The sequence below is a fragment of the Hoplias malabaricus genome, chromosome Y (assembly GCF_029633855.1).
Source record: "Hoplias malabaricus isolate fHopMal1 chromosome Y, fHopMal1.hap1, whole genome shotgun sequence".
Taxonomy (NCBI): domain Eukaryota; kingdom Metazoa; phylum Chordata; class Actinopteri; order Characiformes; family Erythrinidae; genus Hoplias; species Hoplias malabaricus.
In genome coordinates this window covers 29399626-29416331 of record NC_089820.1, presented here as the reverse complement: position 1 = coordinate 29416331, position 16706 = coordinate 29399626, and the positions used below count along the sequence as shown (strand labels likewise).

Here is a 16706-nt window from a genome sequence, read left to right as displayed (position 1 = left end):
GATAAAGTATGCAGGGCAACAGATAGACTACGGTTTGTTATTGTAGAACTACAAAGTGCTCTTGTATGGTCAGTAAAGCTGATAAAATGGTGTCACGTCTTCTTTAAATCCTGACTCTGAAACCTTTAAACTGGGACTTTCTTCTTCGCCAAGGATGTCGCCTCTAATTGGTCGGATTGGTACTCAGAGAGCTCCGTTGCTTGTTCTGATTGTCTGGAGCATCGCAAGTGGAGCTCCGTTCCTCGCTCTGATTGGTTGATCGGTCGGTGGGCGGGCCGTTGGTTTCTCCGCAGAAGATGTTAGCAAGCTGAGCTGCCGTTTGAAACTCAGTGCGGAGGTGAAGCAGGTTGAAGTCCGTTGGCGGAGAAAGTAGCTCTTTATACGCTCTTATTTATATCATTTTGAGGGGGGAGAAACATGGCTTCGGGTGGAGAGTAAGTACAGCATCTCTATTTTTTAACAAGGGTGTTAGTATATGTATTTTTTATCTCGGAGTTTAGAGCTTTAGTGGCCACCATCGCGGAATAGGGTTCGTGACAGTTTGGTGATGTTTAACGGAGATTAAAACGAATTTACCCTCAACGCGGCGTCAACAAATTAACATATATAACGTTAATCCTTTTCTCTTTGGTTTTCGACGTACCCTTTCTCTTCAAACAATCATAAAAGCTGTGTAATTTATTGTGATATTGGCTCGTTAGCTGCCTGCTAACTGAGTCATTCTGGCTTTGGCCTACCGGCATCAACACCGAGTTGAACTTGGCTCCGTCTATCCGAATTCTTCCGTTCCACCTTAAATCACGCACCAATTAACGCTTCATTGGCACTATTTAAGGTGGAACGGATAATTCGAAACAAGAAGCTGGCGAATGTGAAGCCAATTTTCAGCCTCATTGCCCCTGAAAGAGTCATTTGTATAATCTCAAAGCTTCTCATCAGACAGCTGACTTAATGTAAGTCACGTAATTTGAAGGAATATAGTTTAATATTTAAACTTTATTTATTTTTTTTTTAATTTGTAGTTACACTACTAGCTTAGCTGTTAGGGATGTTTCGTTAGCGAACGAATCGGCACTTTGAGCCGACTCTTTTTTTTTTTTTTTTAATGTTGAGTCGACACGCCGATGATACTTTTAATCAAACCCTTAATGATTGATATCTGTTCAGAATGAAAGATATAGAAAAATCCCATTATGTCTTTAAAAGTAGCTTGGATAACTACACCTGGGCCTCCATTCAGCGCACAATCTATGAGTTGTGAACGAGTCCTCGCATCTGTCTTTAAAAGCCTACTTGACAGGATTGGTTTCTTGGTTTAATAATGGTTCAAACCTTGTCTGTCTGAATTTACATGTATAAGACTTTTATAGACTTCAGTTTCACAATGGAAATGCCCAGCCTTGATGCTGGCTGCTTATTTCACTCATGACACACATTTGTAGTGTGTAAACAGCACACAGACACATTTTAACACTTGATTTTCACAGAAGGGTGTCTTTTTTTTTTTTTTTTTTTTTAAGGGGAGTCAGATGAAAAATGTATAATGGAGCCCCATTTGAACTAAGAGCATTAAATGTTTCTTTGGTGTGAAGTATCTCATTTAAAGGGGTAGTAACTCATATACTCACTCGGCTTTAACCAAGTGCTTCACAAGGGGGCGCTGTTCAGTGCTATGTGTCATTGACATGGTGCCTTTTAATATGCCATGCTGGTTATGATTCCAGTGTGTTCACCTCCAAATAGAAGTTACAGCTAGATTAACTGTCAAATCTGCACATTGCCCACTGATACAGTGACACTTTTATTCAAAGTGCATCTTATGAGACTTCTTATCCATAATTAATACTTACACCTACATCCTCGATCTCTCACAAAGTGAATGTTTGATTTAAAGTGTGAAAAATGGTGAATAATTATATTGGTTCTTTATTTAATGCTGAATCAAATTAAAACTGCTATCAAACCAAGGACATGGTGATTTATAAGTTTAAAAAGTTATGTATTGTTAAGTTTTTGCTATATCGCCATGCTTTACATTGAATTCCTTTTTCCAAATGGTACAGAATATACATATTACAGAGAATAGGTGGCCTCTGATGCACAATTCACCAGTCAGTGTTTTGTATAATACAACTGGTAAAATAATAGTAATAAAATAATATATTTCATCTTTTATGAACAACTTATAAAACCAGCATCAGCTCAGGGTTTTCCAGAAAGCTCAAAGTTTAGAAGTACCAAGTCATAACCAAAAGAGCCAAATGAATTGATTCTGTGAACCGACTCCATTTAAATGACTCGCTGATAAGAGCTAGCTGGCTAACGCCGTAGAGTCTGTTTTTAAGACCTCTGCTTTTCGTGTTCGCAGCTCGTTTTGTGTAGGATTAGACTTTATAATATAAACCAGATTTATTCTAGTAAATGTTTTGAAGCGGTTTAGAAGCGGGAATAAGCGCAGTTTGGGGCTGAAGCGTAATTTCTGCTCGTTAGCTTGTTATTGTTATTGCTAGCGCGATGTCGGTGCATTTGCTGTGTCATTCGGTCATCTGTCCGAGCTCATATAATGATGTAACTGGAATTTAGCTGGACACTAGTCCCTCTGTGTGTCGAGGGATTGTGTTAGAGGGATGAACAACATATAAGCACTTCAGTTTTTCGTTACCGTTAAATTAGGCTGGTCTAATTCTGTGTCTAACTCTAGCACAGGGGCTAATGTTATCCTTATGGACTCATGGAGCCCGTTGTGGCCTTTTTAAAAAACACACGAAACCCGTTCCTCTGAGTGGTTTGTAAGCGGTTAGAGCTGCGAAAGTAGACATACAATATAAACCTATCCAAGCTTTAGGTCTGTCCATTTTAATGTACGCTAATTTAACGTTTGTGAGAAGCAGGATAGCGCCGCCTCTCGCCCCGGACCTCCACCGTCTTCTCTAGAAAGCTCTAGAGGCTCAAACGTTAGAGCAACATCTGGTTAGATAACCCTCAATACTGACTTAACTCGGGATTTGTCCCCTTTAAACAACAATGTTCTCAAAGCAGCGACGTGTTTACTGAGTTACCGACATACCTTTCACTTTCGACTTCTCAGGAATGTGATTTCCTGCTAACGACTATTTATATTTATAAGCCACTTGTGCACAGACGTTTAGTAAAGTCCCTGAGATTCACTTATGACTTGCTTTGCCCTTAACATCTCCTAATGATCTCCACCCAACAAACACTGTTCACTGTACGTAGGCACGTCATAATAACAAATGTGTCTCATGAAGGGACATGGACAGGTCCTCAGTTTTGTGTTGTCCTGTCTTTACTGAAGCCATACAATTTGTAATTATACACAGGATAAGATGTAAAACAGCCTGTGCTGCTTCATTAGAGCTTCACATAGGGCTCAGTTCACTATCTTCCTATGAGCCACCACCACAAATAAAACATGAGAAACTTTCTCAGTGTAGTACAGAGCCCCTAATATGGCGAGGGGGAGGAAATTGATTTAAAGCTTTTAAAAATAAAATGATTTCACTATTACATAATTCCCTCAGTTTAGCTAACGTAGCTCATTTATTTATTAATTATTTTCCTCAATAAAGCATCACTCGCTCCAATCAGACACCGGTCGTTATTCTTGGACCACTTTGTCAAACTGTGTGGTGATTTTTATTAAACAGAGGGTTTATTAAATTGAGAGAACAAATTGTTACAGCTGTTGAATTTAGGGAGTGTTTTAAACCTCTGTTCTTTAAAGCTCTATTTTATGATCAGTAATAAGTAGTTTAATGGCTGAAGATGTGTTACTGAAGGTAAATGTGTGTATTTATATTTGAGAAACAGGCTTCATTTTATTGATGACTTATAATTTTTGAGCTTTTTTTTCCCTCCACTTTCCGCCTCTTAATTTTACACAGATCCAAAAATGATGATCTTTCTACTGCCATTCTGAAGCAAAAGAACAGACCTAACAGGCTGATTGTTGATGAGTCCATTAATGAAGACAACAGTGTGGTGTCCCTCTCTCAGGTATGACCTCCATAGTCTAGGTCTGTTTTTTGGGGTGTTTTTGTTCTCCACTTGTTATAAGTGCCGTGTCAGAGAGTGAGGAGTTGGAGGACACATTTTAAGAGCTTGTATCAGTTATTCATGTTTTTGCAGAATTTCAGGTGAACAGTCTGTTAGGAGGTGATTAGTGTGAGATCAGTCAGTGTGGATTCTGTTCTGTTCAGCAGTTACGTGGAAGTAACACATTTGCTTCCAAAATGATTTATAAATTATAACAATGTGCCTCCATTTGTCCCTCGCACTCCCCTCTTGTGTTCCCTCATGTTTCCACACTGAACAGAAAAGCTCAGAACCTTGTAGTAATTCTTTTTTTTGTTCAGTCCAAGAGGATAAGCCCTAACAGTTCATATCTGACACACACAGGCGAAGATGGACGAGCTTCAGCTTTTTAGAGGGGACACCGTGCTGCTAAAGGGAAAGAAAAGGAGGGAAACTGTGTGCATCGTGCTGTCCGACGACACCTGCTCTGATGAGAAGGTGCGCATGAACAGGGTGGTCCGCAACAATCTTCGGGTTCGCCTTGGAGATGTCATCAGGTAACCCGTTAATTACCTTGTCTTATTACAGTTGGTTCCTGTGTCAGACTCGTTTGGAGTTACAGACCACTTTATACTTAGTGTAGCGCCTTAAGGCACAGTGTAAAAGAATCAGTTGAGTAATCAATAACAGATAAACAACACTTTGTCTTTTCTTTTACTTTAAAGCAGGTTCTGAGCAGAAAGACTGACAACTTTACCTTCAAACCAAACTCAGTCTGAGGTCATAAGCTCTTAGCGAGGTTGTTTTTTGATAGTTATTGTAATATGATTGACGGTAGGAAAGAGAGTAACCAAGAGGAAGGAAGATGTCACTTACAACGTTGATTTCCTGGTTGGAAGAAATGGTGTGTAGAGGCGATTTACGAAAGACCTATTATGGTCCAAAATATTATTTTTGAAACCCCCAAAATGAATGAACTGGGCTGGATAAAGAGCCACAACTTGTCCCTATGCCTGGTGCTGATTGCATGCACTGAACCACTTTTCTAAATCATTCTGTTTGCAGCATTCAGCCCTGCCCAGATGTGAAGTATGGGAAACGCATCCATGTTCTGCCCATTGATGACACAGTGGAAGGGATCACCGGAAACTTATTTGAGGTGTACCTCAAGCCATATTTTCTTGAGGCGTACAGGCCAATCCGCAAAGGTAAACACTTACAAAGTGTTCTAGCTTCAAAATATAGGTTAGAGCACATCACCAGGAGGTAGTCTGTTTGAATCTAAGAGATGTCTGAGGCGGAGAGTCCTAAGGAGCACAGTTGGCCTTTGCCTTCTGTGTGGGTAGGACAGCCCCCTCCCTCCCAATCACTGTCGACTGTCTGTTAGCTGATGTGACAGATCTGGACACTTTGCTTTCTCTGAGTTCAGCTCTGCTGTGATGTTGCATGTGCTCACTCATATAAAAGGTGCAGTTAGAGATGACTGAATACAGGGGAGAATTTATGAAATCAGATTTTGCTAAAAAAAAATAAATAAATACTAGTTGGTTTTGTGGTTACACTTCTAGCACTTTTTGTTAATCTTTTTATTCCCTCCTCTCCCCTGCTGTGTGACCTTTTGCCCCCAGATATTGTTCATTGCAGCAAGTCTTCTTATTTGGTCTGGGGCTCAGAGCTGTCACTCAAACATTAGTCAGTGGGGCTCCACTTTGTCAGAACCGCATGTAACAAGTCAGAAGGGGATCTTTTTTTTGATCATTTGTGGCACAAACCCAATTCCTTTTAAAATTAGACTAAAACTTCAGGGTAAACAAACCTTTTAGAAATTGTTTAAAAAAGAAGTCTGTTTAATTTCCTCTGTGATAAATAGTTTTTCAAGTATCAGCTTCTAAAGGTTGTATCACAGTAACCCAGGATCTTTAATGTCTCTCAAGGTAAACGGGTGCAACCCTGCTGATTCTTCTCCACAGGTGATATCTTCCTGGTGAGAGGAGGCATGCGTGCTGTGGAGTTTAAAGTGGTGGAGACTGACCCAAGTCCCTACTGTATCGTGGCTCCAGACACCGTCATTCACTGTGAAGGAGAACCTATCAAGCGAGAGGTTTGTGTCGAGTGTAGATCACATTTATAGACACAACTATCCATAAGGGGACTTAAATTATGAGTTTTCTTGGTTGCGCTGAAGTCCCTCCCAGGTTTTGCAGAGTTGCAGCATTTGCCTAAACCCTGCTCCCCTGCTCCTTGGTGATAGCACTTCTTCATAAGGTTCCCTGTGGATACTTAAAGGCTTTAAGGATGTTTCAGAAAAGTCCCTCGTCTTGTAGTAATTATAATGTTGTCCCAGTGGAAGAGTTTCATTACTGAGGAGATGTGTGAAATGTTACATTACAGCCGTCCCTGTGATAAACTCCTGTACTCCAGGCAGGGCTTTAGAGACGGAGTGTGCTGGAAGGCAGCATGTTTATCGAGGTGAATGATTTCAGCATGTTGCTATTTCTGTCTGGTTCTGTGACATACCTGATGCCATCTGAGCCAATGTTAGCTCCGCCCACTAAAATACAACACAAGAAAATTGGAAGTAGACTATGGGAAGATATTTTTTTTTTATTATTATTTAAATCCTGAGTTTAAGAAACAGAAGTCCATGTGTCCAGAGTGATTGTTTTTCCACTGAAATCTCTGAGTCTATTGCACAAAAATGTACATTTATGTTAATTACTGCATGCTCATCGATTTTTGCTTTCAAACGATTGACTCCTGGCCGTCGGAACTGTTGTTCAAGGTGTCGGACGGTCTGGTGGTGAGTGGCATTTGTGCAGAGAAGCCCCCGACTACTAATAAGAACTCAAGTAATTGCTTGGATATTATAATTATTCTTGGTGACTATAGGCACTTCTAGTGCTTTGTATTTTTTTGCTGTTTGAGAATAACACAGACGTCACAGCTAGTGTGAATCTTTACTCAGGGATGAATATTATATGGACACAACTCGGTTCAGAAGCCCACATTATTCTCTGGGCTCCTTCAGAAACTAATAATCATTAAACTTTGAGATAACTGTTGATAAATGAGATAATGGTGGTTATTATTAATAAAATGATTATAGTAATAACGGTAATTATGACATTTATAAAGTGCTTTTCAATGATCCAATGATGCTGAAATGAGAAGTAAGAAAATGTGTGGACAGTTGCTTTAAATGTATATAATTTACACTCTGGTATGTATGATGTCAATGTAAATATATTGTTGCTGTCCGTGTTTAGTTTAATACTTCGTTTGAACATAGCTGTCCTTCACACTGTGTACAGCTCCATGACAAACGGAACAATAGAAATGCTCAAATTACTTGAAATTAAATCTTTATACATTGATATCCACTGAAAGTTAAGGCTTTCTCCTGTTACTATTTTGGGAGATGCATGTTTTTAATTGGACAGTGAGGATATACATTTGCCCCTTGCTGTGTATGGGATGTCAGAAGTGGTGTATTTTGAGTATGGTTTATTAAGGGTGAATGACCCGGTATCTATTCCTGTACATTAGCTTGCTCTTTATATAATAAGGTGAAGCGTGGTCATGCATCATCTTTATTTGATCGTCTATGCTTTATTTCCTCGAGATTTTGGATGTTCAGGCATTAGCTAGAGGCATTTTGCAGTCTTCCCTGCTGTCACCCTGGTATAGGCCAGCGACACTTTATTATTGTGCGGCTCTGCTTTATTCTCATGTTAATCAAATGTGATTCCTACTGACAGGATGAGGAGGAATCTCTGAATGAAGTGGGCTATGATGACATTGGAGGTGTCAGGAAGCAGCTGGCCCAGATCAAAGAAATGGTGGAGCTCCCGCTCAGGCATCCAGCTCTCTTTAAGGCCATCGGTGTGAAGGTAAGTGGTTACTCCTTGTTACGTTGAGCGTGAAATGGCGGACCTGTTGAGTGAGGCGTAACCTTGTGGTATAACCTTGATTTTTTTTTTTGTTATTCAGCCTCCACGTGGCATTCTGCTCTATGGACCCCCAGGAACTGGAAAGACACTAATTGCTCGTGCTGTCGCAAATGAAACTGGAGCCTTCTTTTTCCTTATCAATGGTGAGGGGAAATTAAATGTGCTGCTTTAATAAACTGAGGGTTATATTTCCTTTATGGCTTTATGGAATGGCACTGCATATAAACATGCCGTTTTATCGTGGCATTACCTTTAATCCCACAGGTCCTGAAATCATGAGTAAATTGGCTGGAGAGTCAGAGAGCAACCTGCGCAAGGCTTTTGAAGAAGCAGAGAAGAACGCCCCTGCCATCATCTTTATTGATGAACTGGATGCTATTGCTCCAAAGAGAGAGAAGGTGGGAGACTGTCCATGTGCTTAATTTTACACAGTTTGTTGCTGGGATTGAATAATAAATCGTTAATAGAGTATAATTGCCGATACATAATACATTTGGTGAACTGCTGAGGGCACACTCGAAGGTCAGGTGAAGAGCTCTAAAATCCGAGAGGAGCTCTGCGTTGCTGTGGATAATACCCCCTGGACACCTGCTGTGGAGGTATTCAGGTCACTTTCCAGCAACTGGCCTAGGAACACCTAGGGTCCCCTTCAAATGGCTAGGAGAGGTCATGGGGGCAGAGATGTCTGGGGTTTCTTTACTAGCCCTTTTGCCACCGTCATCCTGAAATGGATCAAGTGGTTTAAGAAAATTTTAACTTAATGTATCTCAAAGTTTTACAGGGAGAGGTTTAAATGATCACTTGTTAGTATTTTCATCATACAACAATAGCTTTTAAAACCATGGTGAAGCTCCACTGAGCTTTAATACAGAACAGAGACCCTGTTTTTGCCACTCTGGGCTCAGCACTTCAGGAACTTTACCTATAACTTGGAGGAGGGTAGGAAACCATTAAACCCTGATTTCAGCAGAATGCTGTAACAATAAATGACTCGTAATCTTGTACTAAAGTGTTCAAGCGTCAAACCTCAATAAAAATATTTCCTCTGGTGTTCTTGAAGGCTTAATCAAGTTGCATCTACATTCCATTTCACACCTTTCCACAGATATTTGGTTGTGTAGCTCGCTTATGTATTCACTCAGAGATAATTGGGTCCCTTTGGTAACTGCTGTGTTGTGTGTAATGTATTCTGAAATGAGTGTCTGCAGTGCTGTAATCTGTTTCTCCCTCCGCAGACTCACGGTGAGGTGGAGAGGCGCATCGTGTCTCAGCTGCTCACTCTGATGGACGGCCTGAAGCAGAGGGCTCACGTCATCGTCATGGCAGCCACCAACAGACCCAACAGCATCGACCCGGCTCTCAGGCGATTTGGTGAGTTTCTGCAGCACAGGGTTGGTTTTTTTTTTTTTTTTTTTTTTTTTTTTTTAAATATATATATATATATATATATATATATATATATATAAACAGTTCACATTTGATGAGAGTGCCTATTGTCATCGAGTGAGGGGGAACTTTCACAACATCCTAACTGATATCAGACTCTGCATTTGTAGATTTTCTCAGCTGCTAAAGCACTGTTACTGTATTATTAAAAGCCACTATGACAGAAAACTTTATTTCCCTTAAGGGAATGTGTTGCACACAGAAAAAGCCACATTAAATATTAACACACAACACCAATAAATGAACACCTACACTCGTGAATTGATTGGCCCATGGCCCAAATGATGAACTTGGCAGTTTATTTTGGTCAATTGAAACCTGCATCCGAAGGAGCAAATGTGGGTGGGATGCGTCGTCCGATATCCTCAGAGCAAGGTTAATAATTTACTGGGAAATGCTTTTAACATTAGGTCTGGTGACTTTTCTACTGACTTTTGTGTCTTTAACTTTATTTTCCCCCTGATCATGTTCTGTTCATGGTCTGTTTTAATAAACAAGATGACGATCTAGCTTTAATTTTGAGTACCGAATGTTGAAAGCCAGCCTGTCGTTTAGTTGTGGCTGTTATATAAAGTGTTTGGTTGCCTATGATTGATCTAACTCAGTCTCTCATAAAAGGTAAAAGTCCTTCACGTGTTGTTTTTGATAATACAGGCTGCCACTGCCCCGAACAGATTATTAAATTTTCTGATTATGGTTTCCTAGAATGGATGAATGTCTTTAGCAACTTGCTCACTTCAGAATGCTTGGGCTACGATCGTGCAGTAACTGCCACAGAAATTGGCTCCGGATTGAATGGGTCCGGAGCCTGCCCAGAATCACTGGGTGCAAGGTGGGAACACACCCTGGAGGGGGCACCAGTCCTTCACAGGGCGACGCGACACTCGCACCTACGGACACTTTTAAGGTCTCCAATCCACATACCAATGTGTGTTTTTGGAGTGTGGGAGGAAACTGGAGCACCCGGAGGAAACCCACACAGACACAGGGAGAACACATCACACTCCTCTCAGACAGTCACCCGGAGGAAACCCATGCAGAAACAGGGAGAACACACCACACTCCTCACAGACAGTCACCCGGAGGAAACCCACGCAGAAACAGGGAGAACACACCACACTCCTCACAGACAGTCACCCGGAGGAAACCCACGCAGACACAGGGAGAACACACCACACTCCTCACAGACAATCACCCGGAGGAAACCCACGCAGACGCAGGGAGAACACACCACACTCCTCAGACACTTGAACCCACAACCTCCAGGACCCTGGAGCTCTGACAGAGACACTACCTGCTGCTCCACCATGCCGTCCCAGAAAGAAATTGATGATTTAAATTTGAGTATATAATGTGATCGTAATGTAACATTGTGTTTTGGACTTTTGTGAGGTTTTGCACAAAGCCAGAACCTTTGTAGTTTGTCTTTGTCTGCATGACTCATCCACAAACAGAATAATGTAATTTCCTCTCATCATGGGTTTTTCACCTGAAAAATCATTATTGTGGTGTCTGACTTTAGCACAGAGAGCTCAGCCTGTCAGAAATTGCTTGAACTCTGCTGTTATCACAGAGTATTTTGAGCTAGACCTCCAGAAATAAGCTTCAAGTAAAACCAGCAAACAAAGCGTAAGCTTAAGTAGTCGGAAGCCTGCCGTGTGCTGCCCTGACTTTAAAGTAGCCCGAGTTCACTCCATGCTCAGTCTGATTAGCGTGACTGTCTGGGAAACAAGCAAGAGTAGAGTAATTAAATATCCCCTCTTCTTACAGGGCGCTTTGACAGAGAGGTGGACATCGGCATTCCTGATGCAACAGGCAGACTGGAGATCCTGCAAATCCACACCAAGAACATGAAGCTGGCTGACGATGTGGACCTGGAGCAGGTATGGGAGTTACACTTCTGCAGTGCTTTCCTGGAATCCAATGCACTTAGCCTTCTCTGGGACATTAGCATCAGCTTTCACCAATGCACAGCTTCCGCCTGCATGATATGATGGAAGCTGATCTGCCTAAAACACCGCACACCAGCTGTTGAGTAGAGAGATGTGAGAGTGTGTGCGAGAGTTCTGCGCTTATTTGTGATTATTTAAGGCGACGCGTGATACGGAGAACAGAAGTGACCATAGTAGTACATTGGCTGGACGTCTTGGTCAAACCTTAACTGTTCTCAAGGAAAAAGACACAGGATCTTTTTAAATTTAAATTCCAAGCAAGCTAAGCAGGGATTATAATATGTGATGTGCAAACCTTGCAGAGCACTGATTGGTCAAAGAGAGTCGTCCCTCCACGCTGAGCAATGCAGACGTCCAGCGCACACTCTCGTCTGTAAAATCTCCCAGCTACAGCAAAAATATCAATTGTTTTTATCCACTTCTTTCAAAGTCTACCTGAGTCTTTTGAAGAGTTCAAACGCTGCAGCAAGGAAGAAACAAACTGCTGAACTGATGACGGAACTGTGTTCAGTCTCGAACAAGGACACCACGCATATAATGTTAACGCTGCTGTGTTGTGGGAACGCGCTGTTCCTGTTAGTGCCCATGTTTTGTGATGTCTCGGTGGGAGCTGTGGTAGTGGAAAGTGAGTCGGTTACCAAAGCGAGTGGTGTAGGCACCACACAGTTACAAAGTGCAATAATGCAACCAGGGCACGAATGAAACCCACTGAAATGATGCATTTGCAAAGAGGTGCTTATGATGTATAAAAACTACTGATCACTGCTTCCTTCCAGGTTGCCAATGAGACCCATGGCCATGTGGGGGCTGACCTTGCCGCTCTGTGCTCAGAAGCTGCTCTTCAAGCCATCCGCAAGAAGATGGACCTCATCGACTTGGAGGATGAGACCATCGATGCAGAAGTCATGAACTCTCTGGCGGTCACAATGGATGACTTTAGGGTATGGATATTACATGTTCTTGACTTATTACTTCAGACTCAGGTTCAGTCGGAAGCTAGAGCTTACGGAACTTGTCTTACTGCCAATAACTAAGTCTTTGTGTTGCTTTGTAGTGGGCCCTGAGCCAGAGCAACCCATCTGCTCTTCGCGAGACTGTGGTTGAGGTGCCCAACATCACCTGGGAGGACATTGGTGGGCTTGATGATGTCAAGAGAGAACTTCAGGAGCTTGTGCAGGTAAACGGCTTTTCTTCCTGAGTGTACCTTTCTATAGGATTTATGTCTTAAACCTCCTAACTTTTATGACTTGTGCATTTTGTTCTGTCTGTCGTGCAGTACCCAGTGGAGCATCCAGACAAATTCCTTAAGTTTGGTATGACTCCATCCAAGGGTGTGTTGTTCTACGGTCCACCAGGTTGTGGTAAAACTCTCCTGGCTAAAGCTATTGCCAACGAGTGCCAGGCCAACTTCATTTCCATCAAAGGACCTGAACTGCTCACCATGTGGTTTGGAGAGTCTGAGGCCAATGTCCGTGAGATCTTTGACAAGGTAAGAGGAACCTGCAGATTCCTGCACACCCCCAGCACTTTTGATGCAGCTCAAAACGGCAGTGAATGGATATGTCCGAATATCTTAAAATTCCCTTCACCCTAACACCTTAGTCTTGAACTCCAGCTTCAACAATGCCTTACCTCCATTGGCCTCAAAGTGGAGGCTACACATTTTTAATCAAATTTAAATCATTAACATGTAAACAGGCTGATTAGCAGCACCTGACTTTTATCTTCATCATTACTCACTACCTTCATCAGTGACACAGGACGCTGTCGGCTGGATGTTTTTGTTCGGTGGACTGTTCTCAGTCCAGACACTGAGGGGTTTAAAAACTCCAGCAGCACTGCTGTGTCTGATCCACTGTACACCAGCACAACACACACTAACACACCATCACCACGTCAGTGTCACTGCAGTGCTGAGAATGATCCACCACCACATCACACCTGCTCTGTGTGGGTCCTGAGCGTTGTAGTCTACCTGGTTCTCCTGTATGGTCAGTGGAGCTGATAAAATGGACAGTGAGTGTATACTGTTCTTCTGTAGAGAAGCCATTTTAAACAAATCAGAATTGCTCTTGTGATCACACACACTACATAGTATTTTTACATTACAATTATAGCTTCAAAATTCTTACTCCACTGACCTGCAAGTGGGAGAAAGAGCCTCTGTCTTTGCTGCTCTGGGCTCAGCACTGCAGAAGCTGTGTTATGTAACTTTGGAGGATTCCAAGAAACCCTCTCTCCCCTCCACACAGATTTCAGTAGGGTGCTGTAATTATGAAGTACACCAGGGGGTGCCCCAGGACCTTTTTAAATCACCTTGGTTATTTATTTTGTTCGTTAAGTGTCAGACGGACATGGCTGACTCCTTGTTATCTCGCTCTAAAGGCTCGTCAGGCTGCGCCTTGTGTGCTGTTCTTTGACGAGCTGGACTCCATCGCTAAAGCCCGTGGTGGGAGTGTGGGGGATGGTGGTGGAGCAGCGGATCGTGTCATTAACCAGATCCTGACCGAGATGGATGGCATGTCCAGCAAGAAAAACGTCTTCATTATTGGAGCCACTAACAGACCAGACATCATTGACCCTGCCATCCTCAGGCCCGGCCGTTTGGACCAGCTCATCTACATCCCACTGCCCGACGAGAAGTCTCGCATGGCTATTCTCAAGGCCAACCTCAGGAAGTCTCCCATCTCTAAGGTAAATCAGCAAGAAGACTAGTTTTTGTGTTTTTCCCCCTCAGGTTATGCACTCAGGTCACACGAGACATTCACTTATCAAAGTTTCACGAGCCTTATCCCATTTTTGATGTTCAGTTTCGTGAACTTGTCTTTAGTCAGTGCCCCATCATGGGCAGGGGTCATGGCCCTAACAAGCATCATTCCTTTATCCTGCTTTGTTCTGCTCCAGCTCATGTTCCTCAAAGCAATCTTTATTGTAAACGAACTGGAAGAGGTGCAGTTTTGTGATCCTTATTTCTTTCACTCAAGGACGTGGACCTGGACTTCCTAGCCAAGATGACCAACGGCTTCTCCGGTGCCGACTTGACAGAAATTTGCCAGAGGGCCTGTAAGCTGGCCATCCGCGAGTCCATCGAAAACGAGATCAGACGGGAACGCGAGAGGCAGACCAACCCCTCGGCAATGGTATGTTTTCCTGTTTTTAATACAGTAATTGTTCAGGGCTTAATCCAACAGTGGCTACAAAAATCAGACTGGCTTTTAGTTGTGGGTTTAAGTGCTTCAAATAAAAATGCTGTGAGAAGGCCTTAATCTTGAGTGGGGTTTTTGTCTCTGTGTTCAGGAAGTGGAGGAGGACGACCCTGTGCCTGAGATCAGAAAGGACCACTTTGAGGAAGCCATGCGCTTCGCCCGCCGCTCCGTCAGTGATAACGACATCCGCAAATACGAGATGTTTGCACAGACCCTGCAGCAAAGCAGAGGCTTTGGCAGCTTCAGGTAATGACCTAGTGGTGAAAGAAACGGCTCATTCTCAGCAAAGTTAAATTAGCTTAAAGAACATTTTTAATTACTCTTTAATGAAATTTACTCATGTAAGGAATCTGATTAGTTAGTGTGACACACTGAATTACGGTGTAACCACAGACACTCGTGGTGTATAAATGGATGGTAAGATCAAGACATTGTTGCACAGAATGATGTTTTCGTTCCCCGTGGCCGATCAGTGTCACTCACCGATACGATGTTACGCTCATGATCTCGACACACAGTGAAAACACTGGTGTTCCTCTCAGAGCTGCATCCTCTTCACTCGAGGTCTTTAATACTTTTTATTACAAAAAAGACACTGTTTTACTCTAAAGTGGCGTCCTCAGAGCCGGGTTTCTCATACACGAGATTTTAAATGTGTTTTATTAATGAAACGGGGGCTGTGGGTGTGATAGCGTTCTTTTAAACAGATTTCTTACGGCTGAACGTGTACGGGTGTGTGTAATTATACCACAGTTAGTACCGACCCTGCAGGTATCACTCCGCAAAACACATAACCTAGCAACGACACCAGCGCTTACAAGACAGAGCTGTGCATTTTCCATTTTCGGACCTTATTTTGAACAAAGTAAAGTAAATATATAAAAAACAACGATCTGAATCTTCTGTAAACGGTGATTAAACCATGACGGATTTACACAGAGAGCAGCTCTGAATATTGCAGCCTTGTTTTCCAAGAAATTTGTTGTGAACACGGACTGGCTCCTGGAGAGAACCTGAGTTCAGAAATCCTGGACGGGTCCAATATCGAACAGTTTAAAAATCCAGAGTTCATTAAAAAGAGCAAAAAACAAATGTGTGACGGAATGGAGATGTTCTACTTCACGGAAGGTTGATTTTTACAGTGGTCTTTATCTTAAATCCTAATAATAAAAGGCGATAATGAACTGTGCTATGATCACAATAATACACTAATAAGCACACCTCCTAGCACCAACCTCGAGTGTGTTATTGCGTAAACATTTAAGTTATAAGTTAAAGCCGCGTTAAAACTTGAACACAGCTGCAGTTTAGTTTCCCGTGGGGCCGTGTGTAGCCGGTGCAGCTGGCCACTGAAGAGCTATGAAAAAGACCAGATGGTTTTATTTGGTTCCTTATTTCTACTGAATCCTCCTCTTGCAGATTCCCCTCCAGTAATCAGACAGGAAGCGGACCAAGCCAAGGCTCTGCTGGTGGCAGTGGAGGAAACGTCTTCAACGAGGACAACGACGACGACCTCTACGGATAAACGTGACCACATCTGACACAGGCCACGATGTACAAACAAAACCAACCGAAAAATTCCACATTTTTAGGACTCTGTGCTTCTTTAATGGATTTGTTTGTTTTCTTTCTTTTTTTTTTTTTTATTTTTTTTTTTATTATCCTCCTCTTTTCCTCCTCTCCTCCCTCTCTGTTGTTGGAGAAAAGCATGTAGCTGCTTGTATTTTGCTCCGGTTTGTGAAAGGATGATTATTGCAGAACCTTGATCTTAACGTAATGTGGGTGGGGCGCGTATAAGTGAATAAACACACGGTAGAGTGGCTTCATTCTTAACTTTTCACAACCTCTACAAGCAGCTTTAGTGATGGGGTTTAATGCTAGCCTGTTGGAAGAATAAAAAGAGAAAATAAAAAAAAAAAAGAATTGCTAATGACTTCATTTTTTTATGAATGTAGCATATAATGTATTACAAGTTTGAAAAAAAAAATGTAAAAATAAAGTTCACAAAATGGGCCCAACTTTAACTGTGCCTCAGATCTCTACTGAGCTGTAGCCTGGAGGAGTGTGTGTGTGAAGATGGTGTGTTATTCTTGTCTTCATTTATCAAGATACACTTT

At 42.2% G+C, this 16706-nt stretch overlaps 1 protein-coding gene across 1 annotated transcript; it reads left to right on the top strand.

The window, feature by feature from the left end:
* The first annotated feature begins 279 nt into the window (after positions 1 to 279).
* On the top strand, positions 280 to 16606 carry LOC136677885 (transitional endoplasmic reticulum ATPase). Its single transcript, XM_066655579.1, has 17 exons — positions 280 to 434; positions 3906 to 4017; positions 4420 to 4592; positions 5101 to 5243; positions 6006 to 6136; positions 7794 to 7925; positions 8026 to 8128; positions 8250 to 8383; positions 9221 to 9356; positions 11202 to 11314; positions 12160 to 12324; positions 12438 to 12560; positions 12660 to 12872; positions 13769 to 14077; positions 14368 to 14523; positions 14681 to 14835; positions 16009 to 16606. The coding sequence occupies exons 1-17, from the start codon at positions 418 to 420 to the stop codon at positions 16112 to 16114; spliced, it is 2421 nt and encodes an 806-aa protein (XP_066511676.1). The 5' UTR covers positions 280 to 417; the 3' UTR covers positions 16115 to 16606.
* Positions 16607 to 16706: the final 100 nt, after the last annotated feature.

Excerpts from the sequence above, each read along its gene's own strand:
- LOC136677885 (XM_066655579.1), top strand. Across the intron at positions 4,593-5,100 it reads CGCCTTGGAGATGTCATCAG|CATTCAGCCCTGCCCAGATG; the intron begins GTAACCCGTTAA and ends TTCTGTTTGCAG. Across the intron at positions 8,129-8,249 it reads CTTCTTTTTCCTTATCAATG|GTCCTGAAATCATGAGTAAA; the intron begins GTGAGGGGAAAT and ends TTAATCCCACAG.